This window comes from Populus alba, chromosome 1 (assembly GCF_005239225.2).
Source record: "Populus alba chromosome 1, ASM523922v2, whole genome shotgun sequence".
Classification (NCBI taxonomy): Eukaryota; Viridiplantae; Streptophyta; class Magnoliopsida; order Malpighiales; family Salicaceae; genus Populus; species Populus alba.
The window spans coordinates 36,372,867-36,389,161 of NC_133284.1; the positions used below are offsets into that span (position 1 = coordinate 36,372,867).

A 16,295-nucleotide genomic window follows, 5' to 3' on the forward strand; every position below is an offset into this window, starting at 1 on the left:
AGTTTTTTTAAGTATGGATCCTTCTCCATGGTCCACTATTATAAAAAATTAGTCAATATGAGCTCCTTCATGGTTCCCCTCTATATGATTATAATTGTTTTTTTCAACCATGATGTATGCCCCTTCACATGGGGTTTCTGGTATATTACCAGGGGTTTCCACCCATCTTCTCATAAAAAAAAAATTCAATAAACTCGTTGTATAAGGTATTTTTACAAAGTCTTTGTGTATAAAATATCATAAAAACTCGGGGGCTACTGATAAACTCAAATTTAACAGGCTTGAAAAGCTCCCCAAGGGCCTAAAAATCCTTAGTCTCATGCAACATGCCTGGGCTCAGCTGCAATGGGCTCAGCCTTAAGGAAGAACCCAATGTCATGGGCTCAACTTAGGGGAAGGCCTAACCCTTATGAGCTCAACCTAGGGGAAGAGCCTAGACTCATGGGCTCAACTACATTTTGGATATTATTCTCCCTACACCCTTAGATGTATAAAAGTCCTTTAAAGGCCTATCATATTTTCATCAACATTAATGTCGAGTAAGAAATAGTGTATAAAAGTCATTTAAGAACCTATCATATTTTCATCAACATTAATGTTATGTAAGAGATAATGTATAGAATTTTCCAATGTCCTACCATACTTTTATTTCATTAATACATACGTCAGGGATATTTTTCATCATTAAAACTATCAGGAAAAAATTACACTTTAGTCACTCCTCCCCATAAAAAGACAAGATTTATGGGCTATAGATATACTATGAATCTTTCAAGCTTCAGGTTCACAATTTCTATTCTCTACTGCATACATATTTTTAAAGCATTTCTATTTAAAATATGATTGTCTTTTCTCTAAAAACAATTCTTACTTAAGCATCTGAGAGTCCCGAAATCTACCAAAAAGGATCTTTTGCAGGTACTAGCCTCCAACCATCTTGGTTTACCAGGTACCAAACACCACCCACCTTGACTAGAAAGAATAAATCAAATTGCTAAAATCAAGAAATTAACTGATTATCAAACATATAAGCTTTGCTTCTAAGTTACTTGGATTTTTTAAGACATCATCAAAGGGGCTCTTCCTTTAATTAAATACAACTCTAACTACAATTATATTAACACATATCAAGAGAGCTTTCACTATATATTTATGGCTCTCTGTCTCTCTCTCTAAATATTATACACGTATTTTACCTATAAAGTATACCAAATATTGACTTACATATCAAAGTGGTGAACTCTCTAGCGCCATTAATTTCTGATGTTTGAGCTTAATGTATATAGGACTCTAAAGACACCAATATTATTTCCCACCCCTTCAAAAAGATTGAATTATTGAGACATTCACAACAATGGATGATAAAATTAAATAGTTATCAAATAGTTATTTGTTGGTCGTAAGTGTTGACTGTAGATTACAATACAAGAAAGTAAAAAAAGTCAAATGAAGTCATAATTATTAATTCTTAAAAACATATTTCATATGAAAGGTTAAGTTAGAGAGATATGTATATTAAATGGATAGACATGATTATTGTTTAAATAAATATGAAAATTAATTTATGCTTTATATTATACCTCTAGTTATTTTAAAAGTGAGGATAAAAGGTGAAAATTAAGAATAATTCTTTTTGTGTTTGAGTCCATTTAAAAGATTTTTTTTTCTTCCATTCTCTATGAAAATATCCTTTTATGAAGTTATTGAAGAAGTTATTGGTTTTCTATGCATTGAACTTTTAGTGGCTTTATTATATCCTAGAAGTTTTTTTTTTTTCCATTAACATAATAGAAAACTATATTGATAGTAAAGACAACAATCACTTTAAAGTAATACTCTTTCTTACTTGAAAGTCACACAGATTCCAAGTTTTTCTAGTTATATTTCACCAACATGAATATCAAGCCTAATAAAATCTAGATGTCCAAAATCTTGAGCATCATCATGTTTTAAATTCTAAGCTCCCCAAAGTTGATGAAAATAGTAAAAATGTATAAAAGATGTGTTCTCTCTAATATTCATTATGAATTAGTGTTTGAAATTTTTCCATTTATATTGTCTATTAGTTTTTAAACTCTATATCTTTTTTCTAGTTCTGGAACAATCTCTCTCTTTTTACCTTGTTGGTTTTTTAAACTCTTTTTCTACTAGTTTTCGGATTGTTGTTTGTTTTTAGAATACCCTCTCTTTTGTTGTTGGGTTTTTAAATTCTCTGGTAGCTAGTTTTTAGAAAATCTTCTCACAAAAAAAAAAAAGGTGCCTTACTACTAAACCTAAGTTCTTCTAGTCCATGTTTAATTAGTTTTATGGGTTCTTTTTTTTTTATTTTTGTATTTTTGTTGATATTATATAATTTCTCTTAATTCAGATATTTTCTTATTCTTCTTTGATCTATAAATACCATTTATAACTATATATAAGCTCACAAATGGTATAGGTGATAGTACATGGGATATATATTATTTAGGATAACAATAAATAAGTGGCTTGCGCTGTGCCACGAGCTGACCTAAATTTTTCACAGCATAAAAAAATAATGTTCATATGATGGTAGCCTTTTCAAATAATCAAGAAAGATTCAAGACATGAGTCATTAATTAGACTGCATTCAATAAGTTTGGTTAATGTAATAATATTTCAAAACATAAGGCATTGATAGTAAATAGAGTGAACAAATAAAAAATGGCAATAATTAACTATAAAAAATAAGTTGTCAATATTATATTCGGGAGGAGAAGAAAGAAAAACTCGTTAGAGACTCACTAGTGGTTTGCCATGGATACCACCTTACCACAAAAAAAAAAATTCACTAAGACAATTCCTACACCATTGTGAAACGTTGCACGACGACATCAAAAGAAACTGCATGCGTTGTTAGAGCAACGACCTAGAAAGCAAACAAAATAAAATATCATGAATTAAACATCTTATACTTATATTTAATCAATTAATTTAATTAAATTCAAAAAAACATTCTTTTAAAAAAACTAAATTTAACAAAGAACAACAAATAAAAAAACCCTAAACAACCTGTGTCATTTTTAAAATTAATAAAAGATCATATAAAAAGCAAATAAAAAAATAAATTTGTCCAATATCCAATTAAATAAATCCTAAAAGACAAAAATGAAAAACCATGATCTTAAAAAAAGCAAATATAAAATAAGGAAACCCGAGTGAATCTATAAAACCTAGGCTAATTTTTCAAACTCATAACTTGTGAAATCATAGATTCAGACTTAGTTAAGAAGCTCAATTCTCAATCAATTAATAACAATAAAAAGAATGCAAATCAAATCTAACATGTGAGAAAATTGGAGGATAAAATAAGAAAAAATTAAGTTTTATAAATAATTTCAAATAAAACAAAACGTAATAAAAAAAAGACTAAATCTGAAGAAAAAATAAATTGAATGATTTCTATGAAAATTTGAAGGATCAGATGTAGAAATCAATGAGAACAAAAAAAAAAAAGGTTGTTGGCTTCAAATTAGAGGTTTGTTGGCATACCCTTTTTCCAATAATAATGGGGGAATCGAGAGGATTTAAACGTTACCCTAAAAGCCACTGTTTGACCATCATATATCTCCTCAAGAACCATCCTAAGGACATGGGCATATCTCACATGCCAACCACTTTTGATTTTTAAATAATATTTTATATTTATTAAATTACCAAATTATTCTTAGTTAACTTGATAATAACTAAAACAACAATATGAAAATATGAAAAAAAAAAAAAAAACCTTATATGCCAATGCATAAATTTTTGCTTTTAAAGATAATTTAGTCATTTTAGTATGCTTTAAAAAGTGAAAATATAGGAAAAAGAAACCCTTAGATGCCAGTTTAAAAGTTTTTATTGTAAGGATAATTTAGTCATTACACTATGCATAAAAAACATTAAAAAAACCAATCTGCCCCTATCACTCTAACAATGACTTAGGAAAAACCCATATTACCCCTAATATCAAGTTAAATGAGTTTCTTGTAAGGACAAAGTCATTTTATTGTTCCAATCCCTTCGTATACAATGAAAAATTAATTAGTTTTATGTTTTTTTATTTATTTTAATTTTTGTGGAAAATAGACATAAGTCTTTTATAGAAGTTATTAGGTGGACTGTATAACCAATTTAAGTGATACATATACAACCTTAATACTCTAACTATCCAATCACCAATAAAATTTGTATTTTTAAGTACCTTAATATTTAGACAGCATGCGAACACACAATTGATGCTACTAGTGATAGAGTTAATTTTCCATAACTAGTGTTTATCTTATTTGATTGCTTAGACAACTATTACTTGTTGTTTGTGTCTCATCACAAGCATTTTCAATTTCAACTTGTTTTTATTAAAAACAAAACGACGTTTGTGAATCATATTTTCTTATTTGTTTAACATTGTGTTATTGTTTGTCTAAATTTTACTCACTATAATGAACAATTGAATTCTCTTAAGATCACTAATAATTTATTGTAAAAAAAATTAATAAATAAGAGAATTGGCTTATATTATACAAAACACTAAAAGGCATGGGGAAATTATTGTTCCTCATGCCATTATAGCCCATCTCACTATTCACCGTGAACTTCCACAATAAATTTTTTTTATCCTAAAACTTTTTTTTTCTTGTTTCGCTCTTATAGAACCAAATTAGAGGTCAATTTAGATTAATTTTTTGGGGAATGATGATATTAAAAGATAGGGTAGCAAAGTGAAAAACATAGAGAAAATGAGTGGTTTTCTTGAAGTTTTGGTGAAATGTTCATTAATGAAAATTTTCTAAATTATAAAATCAAGTTCCTTCAATTTTTGAAATTTCACAAAAAAAAAATCAATTTTAGCCCAAAACTTCATTTTCATTATTTTTATGATCCTAGTTTAAGAGAGTAATAGGATTCTGAAGGTCGAGAAAGAAAATCATTGTTGACAACATTTCAATCACTAAAATAGTCAATATTGGTGTCAACGAGTTATATTCGGTGAGTGGAGTTCTCTTAGATGTTTTTTCACCTTAAAATTGCTTAAAATATATCTGAGCTCAGAAAGATTTTTTTTTCGAGTTGATTTTTGAATTTTTTTTGTTGTTTTCTAGTTTTTTAATGTCATTAATAGGTCTATCAAGGTCTCTAAGGTGTTTTCTAAATGTTTTTAGTAAAATAATGGGTTGAAAATTGGGTTTCTAAATCAACAAACCATAAGGTCACCTGATTTTTTACCACCAAAATAACAAAATTTGAACAAATATAGATGACATATGTTGCCTTATTTGTTTTTCAACAAAAATTAGGGACTGACAACCCCATTAGCTTTTAAAAAAATAAGAGCATGCGCGCAAGCCGTTTCTAAATTGGCCAAACATGCTTGTCATGCCCAACAGTGCGTGATCTTGTTTTTTCTTTATTGATTTTTTATTGATATTTTTTTTAAAATAATTTATTTTTCAATTAATACCCCTTCTCTGTGATTATTTTTGTAATTTTTCTTAATTAGTCTTTTTTAATTGGCAATTTTTTTAATTATTTTGTATACATTTAATTTTTGAAGAAATTATTCTAATTTATTTATAATTTGTTTTATAAATTATATTGATGAACTTTATTTTTTAAAAATAAAGAAACTTTTGTTTTTGGATAATATTTCTAATATATACAACTTCGTATAATATATTTTTTTATTCAATTTATTTAATTGAATGTGTTTATAAGCTTTTTAATTTACATTTGAGAATTTTTTTTATATAAAAAAACAAGTTAAAAAATCATGAATAGTTAATTTTTTTTATTTGAAAAAAAATATTTGACTGATGGCTGAGGGTCAAATAGTTCTATTTTTCATAATAGTGGAATTTGGTGTAATTCATACCATGCTTGAGTTGGTTTTTTACATCGTGTCTGAGCATATTTTAGTTGTTCAAATCGCCATGTGTTTTGATATTATACAATTTATTTCCTGTAATTTTGTACTCAATCCATTTTAATTCTTGAAAGAAGATTTTCTCACTCGCGTGGATTATATTAGATTATGGTCTCATGAGCTAATTATTACTGTAATAGTTAATGGTATAGTTGAAGCTACAAACACATAATTCGTTAATAATAATTGTTTATTTATGATGCACCATCAAATCAACCATTCAAAAGCCATATAAACCCAGACATTCTTGGCGGTGGACAGCCGTTGCGGCATTCCGAGGCGGCTCTTTTCCTTATGCTACGAGCTCTAAACCTGACATCGAGGAAGAGGATCATGGCAAATCCTTAGACTACACAATTCTTAACACAGGTTTAAGAACTGTAAATGTTTAATGAGAGGAAGGTTTAATTGGTTAAGTTTTAGATTTGTATCTTAGCAATTATGAGTTCGAGTCTTATTAGAACCGCTGAAGATTTACATAATTATTTATTTTATGACTCGTAAAATTAGTTGGGTATATATAAAATAATTTGTTTAGAATATACTATGTTAATAATATAAAATAATATAAATATTTACTGGAACTTTAGATAGATATAGATGAATCATAGAAAAGGGTTTCTTCGTCTTTGTTGATTTCTAGAGCAAATGATTTTAGTCTACACTTTAAGGGTTTAGGGTTTCTTCTAGAACTTAAATCTATTTCATCTGAGTATTAGAAAACTAAAAAGTAAAAAGCACTCCCCACTAGGCTTGGAGTAGATACCCTAGGTTGGATGTTTGGTGGTTAGGTGAGGTGTGATTTCTAAACAACAACGAGGTGGCGTAGCTTCTGTTCTTTCTTTTTTTATTGAGGTAATTGTTCCTTGGAATACCTTCTCTTCAACCCCACGCCACTAGCTTTGAATAGACATTACTAAATTATAGTACGCATTACGTTGTGAGCATGATTAAAAAAAATTAATATAAAGAAAATATTTAGGTATTTAATGTTAAATCTTTTAAATCTTTTAAATTTCAAGGGGATTATTTTGATGTACTTCAGGGGTCTAAAAACAATTTAGATTACTAGTAAAAATATAATTTAACTTGTAATAAATATTTCAAAATATTTTTTTTATATAAATATTAAAATGATATATTAAATCAATTTAAGTTAACATGTCAAGTAATGATTAAAATAAAAAACACTTTTCTATGGTAAATAAATAAATAGTTAGCCAAAGATTAAGTATTATAAAATAAAAAAAATAACAAATTCAGCATAGATTAATAAAAAATTAACATAAACTCAAAGTGACACGTCATCATCAGCTTAAGAATATCTCATATCATAGGACTCGAATATAAAGTTGTCAAATGTTAATATAATATATAATAGAAGAATCCTATTAATTATTAATTATATTAGTAGTTAAAAAACCCGACTAATCGGAACTCAATGGTTAAAAAACACTGGACATGATTAAACTAAGAATAAAGGGCTATGGCTCATTGTGAGTCATTCTTGAGGTAGTTGGTTCATCCAAATCTTGACAGCGTTCAGCAACAATAATTTCCAATACCCTCAGTAATTTGTTTTTCCTACCGGAGGATGAGGCTATGCACACACACATGGTAAATGATATGCTTGAAGTAGAAACACAGCAATCATTGAGGCCTGGAGAAATTATTCAATCTGTATTTTTAAAAATTTAATTTTTTTATTAAAAATTAAATTTTTTATATATATTTTCAGCTCGTTTTGATACATTAATTTTAAAAATAATTTTTTTAAATAAAAATATTATCATTTCAATACATTTCTAAAGCTACAAATACTTTAAATCATAACTATATTCTCGAATAGGTTTTAAATAAAATTATACGATGTCATAAAGAAAAAAAAAAAAAAAAAAAGGCTGCAGAACAATGTGCATTTCTTTCAAGACATCGTATTTATATTCTATCACACACAAGTACAGACCAATCACTAGCATCTGTGAATGCAATCAGCCTGGAGCAACACACCTTAAACGAAATATAACAAGATTTTCAAGAAAATACAACGCAATTTCAATGCTTAATTTTTTTTTTTTTTTCTGGAAGCATACAATACTTCAAAGCTAGCTCACATAGATAACTGCAAGGTTGAACTGCTTCATGGACTGCAGCAAAACCCCAGGGATACAGAAGGCAGTCGGAGAATTAACCGTGATATATTGGCTAGCTTTATACGTAGCCCGGTGTATATATACTTTATGCCTGACCACACTTACTCAAACAAGCCATCCCTTCTTCTAGATAATCATCTCTGCTAATCCAGAACTCAGGTGCATCCTGCATCAAATTATCCACAGGATACAGATTTTATTTCACAACTAAACCACCAGAAAAAGTTTAAACTGCTGTCGGAAAATAGTCACGATCTTTTAAGGTTGAGAGAAAGAGAGAGATAGAAGCATGTACCTTCATAATTCCTGCAAGAACTGCACCACCAAGGTAGACCATATGCTTTCTTCGTGGTGGATCTTCAATCCTCAGTCGAAGTTTCTGTTCACAAGTTATAATGCCAACCCCAATATGTTACTTCTACATCAAGTGTGCCAAAGCCATCACAGACACTTTCATAAATTATTCAAATGAAAAATTAAGTGTTTGGTAATTGTTTCCCTTATGTACGTCATATTATAAAAGACTTGGACCTTACCTTTAACCCGTCCTTGTTTCCCTTGAGAACTGCATCTAGATAGCGATCCAGTATTTCTTTCTCCAGCCTGAACCATAAATAAATAATAAACATGTAAATAAATCATCCGGTGGTTTCCAGATTCAACACTTGCAAGAAGCACATCCATTTGTGCCAACAGAAAATGATAGAAGCCACTGTGTCCACTATTGAAATAGATCATGAAAATCTCTAAAACAAATTTTTAAAAATCCTTGAACATTGTGTGATAATGCAGGGAACCAGAAAAAAAGGGGATTGACTTCACACTAAGAATATCACAGTATTAGGAATAATCCTATTGGCAGCCACCATAGGACATCATTTCACATTTTATGCTATTTCCATCATGCATGACATCAGGCACTTGAAATTTTTTATCAGTGTTGACAGAAATTTGTAAACATGAACCTAAAAATGCATGCTAAAAACAACATAAAACATATCTGGAATGAGGGAGTATTTTATGCAAGAAGAAAGCGAGCTGTGTGAAGGAATTAAAAATATTACCGGCTAGGTAATCCAGGATACATGGTGCTCCCTCCACTTAAGACTATATGCTGGTAGAGCTGCAGAGAAAGAGGGGAAATTAATATGAACTCAACTCGAGTTCAGCCCTTTGAGGAATTCTACATGCAACCCAACATAAGAAGAAAAGATGGCAAGACTGGGGACCAATATATGGACCTTCCCTTAGTGCTACAGTCTTCAGATTACTTAATAACCAATCTTCTGGACTACAGAAAGAATATAGACCCCAACCCTATTGCTAGCCACATCCACTAGATTGTTGTATGAATTTATTGCATTGTGAGGCTAAGGGATTCTAAAAACACCGTCACAAAATGCTTCAGCAAGTACAGGAGATGATTCGGCATGTGCACAACTAAAATAAAGAAGACAACATACTGGAAAGACTTTTTAGAATCAAATGAAATAGGAAAAAAGATGAAACATATTCTAATCTGAGAAATCCATCACTTAATATGAGAAATCATAAACTGAGAAAGACAAGTTTTGTAAAGTTAAGTTCTCATGTTAAATAGGTTATAGTTTTAATATCCCCACCCAACAGTTTAACAGAATAATCAAAACCGTTAACTGCATTAAGATATATATCAGGAGTACAGTATGGAAAAAATGCTAGTACCATCATACGGTTGTCGATATCCATTTCTTGAATGCAGCGAAAAACCATGTCAGCCATCCCATCACCTTCAACATCTATGAGTTCCTGCAAAAAGGAACCACCGATAACTTTCCAAATCTCAAACATATCAACATCTTGTTCTAATTGCATGACCTCTTATTGCCTGTCATGATGATTATAAATAAATAAATAAATAAAAACTCAAAAGCCAGTGCTATTATTATGGCAACATGATCAACTACTCTTTTGTTAAATGTTAGCAGTAAAATAGATTAACATGTAATGAGTTGACAATAAACAATGTGAGCTGTAACTCTGCATCTTACAACAAGCCCAAAATGATTGTCCCTTGGGTAAAATACATGTATCAAAAAATTGTCTTGTTCACACCATTTAACAGGACCTATAGATAAGTTTGATGAAAACAAGTTAATGAAATTAAACACTTAATATTCAGATGGACCTTGTAACTGCACAATATTGTAATATGAAAATTTAAATAAGATGTCTTGAAAAGGAAGAGAGAGGCGGAGCTATAGACTTACTGGTGTAAAAAGAGCCTCAGGGGCCTGGAACCTTTCAGTGCCTACTTTAATGATCCTTCCATCTGGCAGCTGATGAATACAGCAATAGCAAGCTATTATTTAATAGGTAAGTAGTTTTTCATTAGATTGTTCAGATAATATGGAAGTTAATACCAGCCCAAAACCCAGAAGCACCTTATTGAAAAGAACCCGTAGGGTATATCAAATTGAACATTATGAACAAACCTATACAGATAGAGTAGTTGGCTAAGGCTTTCAATTATTAACTAGATCTCCAAAGTTTGAGCCCCAGGGCTACCAATACATATGATGCAAGTGATTACACATATAATCAATCAAATGAGGGGAAAAGCATAGAACAAAATAAAGCATGAACACACAAACAATAAGAAGGCAGCTAAAAGATGAATAGAACCTATGCAAACCATGCAAGCTCTTGTTTGACAAAGCTATTCCTGATAGTATAGTAGATGTAGCACTTACCAAGAAACAAAAAATAATCATAAGATTCAACTTACTGTATAGTTTTTAACCAGTATGGTGGTCTCAAGTCCCAATTGATACTCCCTCTTGTAGTCATAACTGTAGATAATATATTTAGTATTAAATCACAATGCAATAACCCATCTACAGCATAAAATTGTAGCTTCTTCACCTAATATAGCAGAGTTTTTCTTTGATTTCCCTGACAGTCTCAAAATCAGCAGTCCTATTCATTGCATACCTACAGAAATAGAGTAAGACATTCCAGTTATCTAATTGTATCATAGTGAACAGGGTAGAATCTATTAAATTCATCAGACAATTTATTTAACAAGAATTTTGGCCCTCACCCTCTTCGTGAAAGTAAATCAACAAGATAGGATGTAATGTGTCGACCAGCTACGTTCATTCGCTTAGTTAGATGAGGGAATGAATAGCCATCAACAACAGGAACCTGGAGAGAAAAGCCCAAGTATCATGCTTTTGGATACTGCCAGTTAGATGGACAAGCCATAGCTTTTACCCCTAGATTAATTAGTCGTGGCCACAAATTGCATAGAGCATTGAGAACAGCATCATAAACAGTGAGGGCTCCATTTCTTTTTATGAGATAATGGCAAAAATTCATAATTTACATCGCAATCACAAGAAAATAGCAAAACAGACTGAACTAGTATTGAGTTTTGGAGGAAGAACATTTCCTTGGAATGAGAATGGAAATGGAAATGGAAATGAAAATCAGACACTACATAAATGTGGCGAATGATTTGATTTTAGTTCATTGCAAGTGCAACTAACAGAAGAAAGAAAGAAAATGAAAACACAAGAAAAAACAGATAAAGTGGATGGCAATATTTGTGAAATCTAACTATGAATGGATCTCAAGTAGTTTACCACATGAGTAACCCCATCGCCCGAATCAATAACTAATCCAGTCAGTAAACCTGCACAAACAATACGATGCTGAAGCAAATATCCAAAGACAAGGGAAAATAAACAAATAAAGGGGGGGGGGGATGTTGAGCAACAGCAATAGAAATGACAATGACATCGAGCATTCCACAAAAAACAGTAGTATAAGTAGTTTTTAAGGCATTCAAAGGTAAATTTTCAAAACTCTACATCTCATGATTCACATCACTAAGAAAGAAATATGTCGATCAATAAAACATAAACCTTCAATCATCTCCACAAGCACCTTGGGCATACAATGTTAAAACAGCTTGGATTTGAATGAAGACACCAGCAAAATTGTATTTCTCAAACATTGTCTCGACCTGCATATCAAGTGAATCCAAATCACCATCACATTATGGAGTGATTGAAAATAACAACAATGTTACAGAACATTACCATAAAGAATTAGATCACAAACCATTTTTTCACGATTTTTTGAGGGATTAAGAGGTGGGTCTGTGAGTAAAATCTTACATTCCGTTGGATCTATCTGTCAAAGGAGAATGTAGGGCACGGCTAGTTATGATCCAGTCAAAATTACACTAAATACAGTTAAAGAAAAACTTAAAACATAATTATGGAGGGCAAAACAAAAGGAAGGCGCCACCGGATGTATACTTTAAGTTGATTATAAAAAGCATGATCCCACACATGACCCATATCATCCCAGTTCTGAACGATTCCATTGTTGACAGGATAAGATATATCTAACTGATGCCTCAAGCCAGCACAAGCCTCTCCAACAACGATATCCTAATTCAATCAGAAAAAAGAAAAATAAACTAAAAAATAAAAGCAAAAGCATTAACTTGCACACACAAAAGTAATGCAAATACACATGATGATAATTCCATTATAGTTGAGATGTTTTTTTACCTTCAATTGATGTTCCATTAGTGATTCTTCGTAGCGTAGCATCGGCCTTCCAACCACACACGGGAATACAGACGTCGGGAAATTCTCTCCAGCAAATCCACACTTTACATACTGCAAAAAAAATAACTATCTAGTTATCAAACTCAACAAATCCATAATCACCATACTCTTACTTTTAAACAAATGTAAAGGCTAACAAATCAATCAATTTCTAGTTATCAAACTCAACAAATCCATAATATCATACTCTTAATTTTTAAACAAATGTAAAGGCTAACAAATCAATCAATTACAAATTACCAAATCATTAACTAAAGAAAACAAAATTATTATCCATAAAAACAATTGATCGTGCTGTTTTACACGTTCTTCTCTCCTAATTACGCTTTCAAATTACAAAATTTTCAAGCCAAATGCAATTCTTAAAAAATAAATCGAAGCGATCATTCACAAGGCTGGCACATTTTTCAATAAAAAAGGAATTCGTGGATTAAGCATACATGAAATGCAGATCAGGGAAAATTACATGAACTGATAAAATCAAACAAGAAGCGAGTGAAAACAGAGATCCATTCTTTGGATCGAGAACAAATGAGGGATGGAGGGATACCCCAGTGCCATTATCACAAACGACGACGTTTCTACTGTCCATGATGAGGCAGCTCTGCTATGATGATTTTCTTCAAACTTTGGAAATATTTGAAAGTGCAGCAAAGGAACGTTGTTGGGATGACTTGGGCTGTCCCGTAACTCTTTATATTTTAGTGGTAATTTTTTAAAATATTTTATTTAAATATATTAAAATGATAAGTTTTTTTTTTTTTTAACATCAACCTATCAACATAATATAAAAATTTATTTAAAAAAATTAAAAAAAAAATAAAATTAATTTTTGATAAATAATATTTTGATCGCAAAATATTCAAACACGAATTTTTCTCAACTTAATTTTTGTATATTTTTTTTAATTTAGATTTAAAATAAATATTGATCGCAATAAATAATTATCATTAAACTTTTATTATTTATAATTTTACTTTTCTAAATTACAGTAGCATGTATTTTTTTTTTTTTAAAAAAAAAAACAATTTACATGTTCTCGCATGTATTGAGTTTTGAGTGATATCCCACGATAAATTTGATCCTTGTAGTTTTTTTTTTTTATTATTTAGTCTTATTATTTGAACAATTCATATTTTAATATCAAATTTTATCTTATTCACATTTTAATTCTTAAATATTAAAAGAAAAGAGAGAAAAAGTAATTGAAAAACATAAAAAGAGAAAAAGTGTGTGATGGTCATATTTTGGCTAGGAAAAAAGAAAGAAAGTCATTGAAAAATGTTCGAGGGAAGAGAAAGTGCTCGAATTGTAATATTTTGGTTACCAAAAAGATTGATTTTTGAGTCAATAAGGTTTGTTTTTTAAGAGGAGTTCAATGAAGACAATGTTTTTCTATAAACATGCCAAAGAAAATAGATCGGTGTCAGTTAAGGTTTTTTATTTGTTTAATCTTCATTTTTTGGAGTGAATAAAGAGTATTTTTGAGGTTGAAAATGGATTTATTAAGGATCTCAGTAGGGTTTTTGAGTGTTTTCTAATGAAAAAAAGTTGAAAATGATTTTGTAAATCCACCAATTTAACTCTAATTTTTCGATCATCAGATGTGACAAAAAAACTATCAAGCAAGTGACAAAGCTAGTCATTCTTATATATATATATAAAAAAAAAAAAAGAAAGTATTAGAGCCTTGATAACTAATTGAAATTTTTGATATATTTGCAAAATATTAAATGTTGTGTGATATATGAGAGATTCAATTAACAAAATATTAAGTATTTGTTTGGTAATATGGAGAATTGTGGCTAAAAGCCTGAAACTATGTTTTGCCTCGACCATAGTTTTAAAAGTGTTTTGTAATCAACATGCTCTATAGTTTGCATGTCTTCTTGAAAATTCTCCATTAAAATCTTAGATGTTGAAAAGCTATAATTTCTAGCTTTTCTTTAAAATACATTTTCAAATCATAACCGTAAAACACTACTAGAATATCAAATATTCATTAAAAAATGTGGTTAAATCACTGTAGTCACACTTATAAAACATTATAAACTAGAATAGTAAATTTTTTTGTTAATTTCACCCTTCAACAACCTAGACTTTTTTATTTAGGTATTTTTTAAATTCATCATTTAATATTATGTTATTTTGGGAATTGTGATTCATATTTTTTTTTTGTTAGGTTATATATTGATTTCATGGATTTAGTTTTTTTTTAAATTAACTTTCAACATTAGATTGTTAGAAGTGGTTTCTTAATTTTGATTTTTTTATTATTATTTTTATGAATTCATCTTGATTTCATGATACAAGTTACAGGTTTAACAAAGTTAACCCTGATTCACTAGGGTATTGTTTTACCGTTTTTTTCTACTTTATTTTTTTTATTTCTTTCTTTAACATCAGGTTGGCTGAAATTAGGCTTCATAATTTTATTTTTTAATTTTTTTTATAGGGTTATTATGATCTTATGATTCAAGTCGCAAGTTTGGCAAGTTGTCCCGTGTTAACTCTATTTTTTTTTTGTCTTTTTATATTGATATTTTTTTAAATTTTATCCTCTAACAACTTAATTTTTTTTATTTTATTTTTTAATTTCATCATTCAATATCTTCAATGTTAGGTTGTTTGAGAATTAAACTTCATATTTTTTTTTTCAATTTACTATATATGGAATTATCCCGATCTCATGGATAAAGTTTTTTTCTCTTGATTTTAACTTCCAACACTGAATTTGTTGGAAATAAGACTTTGTAAATTTTTTTATTTACATTTTATGAGGTTATCTTATGATCCAGATCACAGGTTTACATGTTAGTCTGGGTGACTTGTGTTGTTTTGTTTATGTTTTCTTTAATTGATTTTTTTTTTCCATTTCATTCTTCAAATTTGGATTGGTTGGAGATTGAGCTTTACAATATATTTTTTAATTTGCATGCTATGGGGTTATCTTAATCACATGACTAGGGTTGTTGGTTTGCCAGGTTGACCCGAGTAGTTTTTTTGTTTATTTTTTTTTTAATTTCATTATTCAACATTGAGTGAATTAAAAATTAACCTTCATGATGTATTTTTATTTGTTTTTTTATAAGGTTCTCATGATCTTATGACCTGAATGACAGATTTGACGGGTTAATCTAGGTCAATCTAGTATATAACCGTAGCGATATTTACAAAAGATATCAAACAACATGCATCATATTTTGAGTTCATGATTAACTTTTTTTATTAACAAAAACATTAGTAATGCATGAACATTTTTTATGTTAAAAAAATTAATATGACCCACAGCGCAACGCAAACCAATGATCTAGTAGATTATTATATGTCAAAGAGGAATTCCTTTATTCAAAACAATCTATTAGGAAAATTAAAAAAAAATCATACAAATTAGTTAAATAACTAGTACTGGCCCTCACGCTACGCTGAAGGCTAGAGAAAAAAAAATCAATTCAAGCATAAAAAAGTACATGTTAGCGATGTTAAATTTCAAGTTGACAATAAAAAATATTGAAGTGCGTATTGAAAGTTCAATCAATGTGTTAAATAAAACTAATCGATCATCATACATGTAAAAAATGTTAAAAGAGTCGC

At 29.5% G+C, this 16,295-nt stretch overlaps 1 protein-coding gene across 2 annotated transcripts; it reads right to left on the minus strand.

Annotated features, from left to right (window-relative positions):
* Positions 1 to 7,812: 7,812 nt before the first annotated feature.
* Positions 7,813 to 13,392, minus strand: LOC118055289 (actin-related protein 2). Of its 2 annotated transcripts, XM_035067141.2 has the most exons (15): positions 13,252 to 13,392; positions 12,642 to 12,752; positions 12,384 to 12,518; positions 12,184 to 12,255; positions 12,007 to 12,085; positions 11,703 to 11,752; positions 11,159 to 11,262; positions 10,981 to 11,049; positions 10,844 to 10,907; positions 10,326 to 10,394; positions 9,781 to 9,864; positions 9,141 to 9,199; positions 8,613 to 8,679; positions 8,372 to 8,455; positions 7,813 to 8,242 (listed from the first exon to the last, which is right to left on the minus strand). In XM_035067141.2, the coding sequence occupies exons 1-15, from the start codon at positions 13,291 to 13,293 to the stop codon at positions 8,162 to 8,164; spliced, it is 1,170 nt and encodes a 389-aa protein (XP_034923032.1). In that variant the 5' UTR covers positions 13,294 to 13,392; the 3' UTR covers positions 7,813 to 8,161. The 2 variants fall into 2 exon arrangements, with proteins under 2 accessions (XP_034923032.1, XP_073265115.1); XM_073409014.1 differs by lacking the exon at positions 12,384 to 12,518.
* Between the last annotated feature and the right edge of the window lie 2,903 nt (positions 13,393 to 16,295).

Bases quoted from the DNA above. Each gene is read 5' to 3' on its own strand.
- LOC118055289 (XM_035067141.2), bottom strand. From the start codon at position 13,293: ATGGACAGTAGAAACGTCGTCGTTTGTGATAATGGCACTGGG. The intron at 12,256-12,383 runs GTATACATCCGG...CTCCTTTGACAG, and splicing joins CTTTTTATAATCAACTTAAA to ATAGATCCAACGGAATGTAA. The intron at 11,753-12,006 runs GTGCTTGTGGAG...TTGTTTGTGCAG, and splicing joins TTTAACATTGTATGCCCAAG to GTTTACTGACTGGATTAGTT.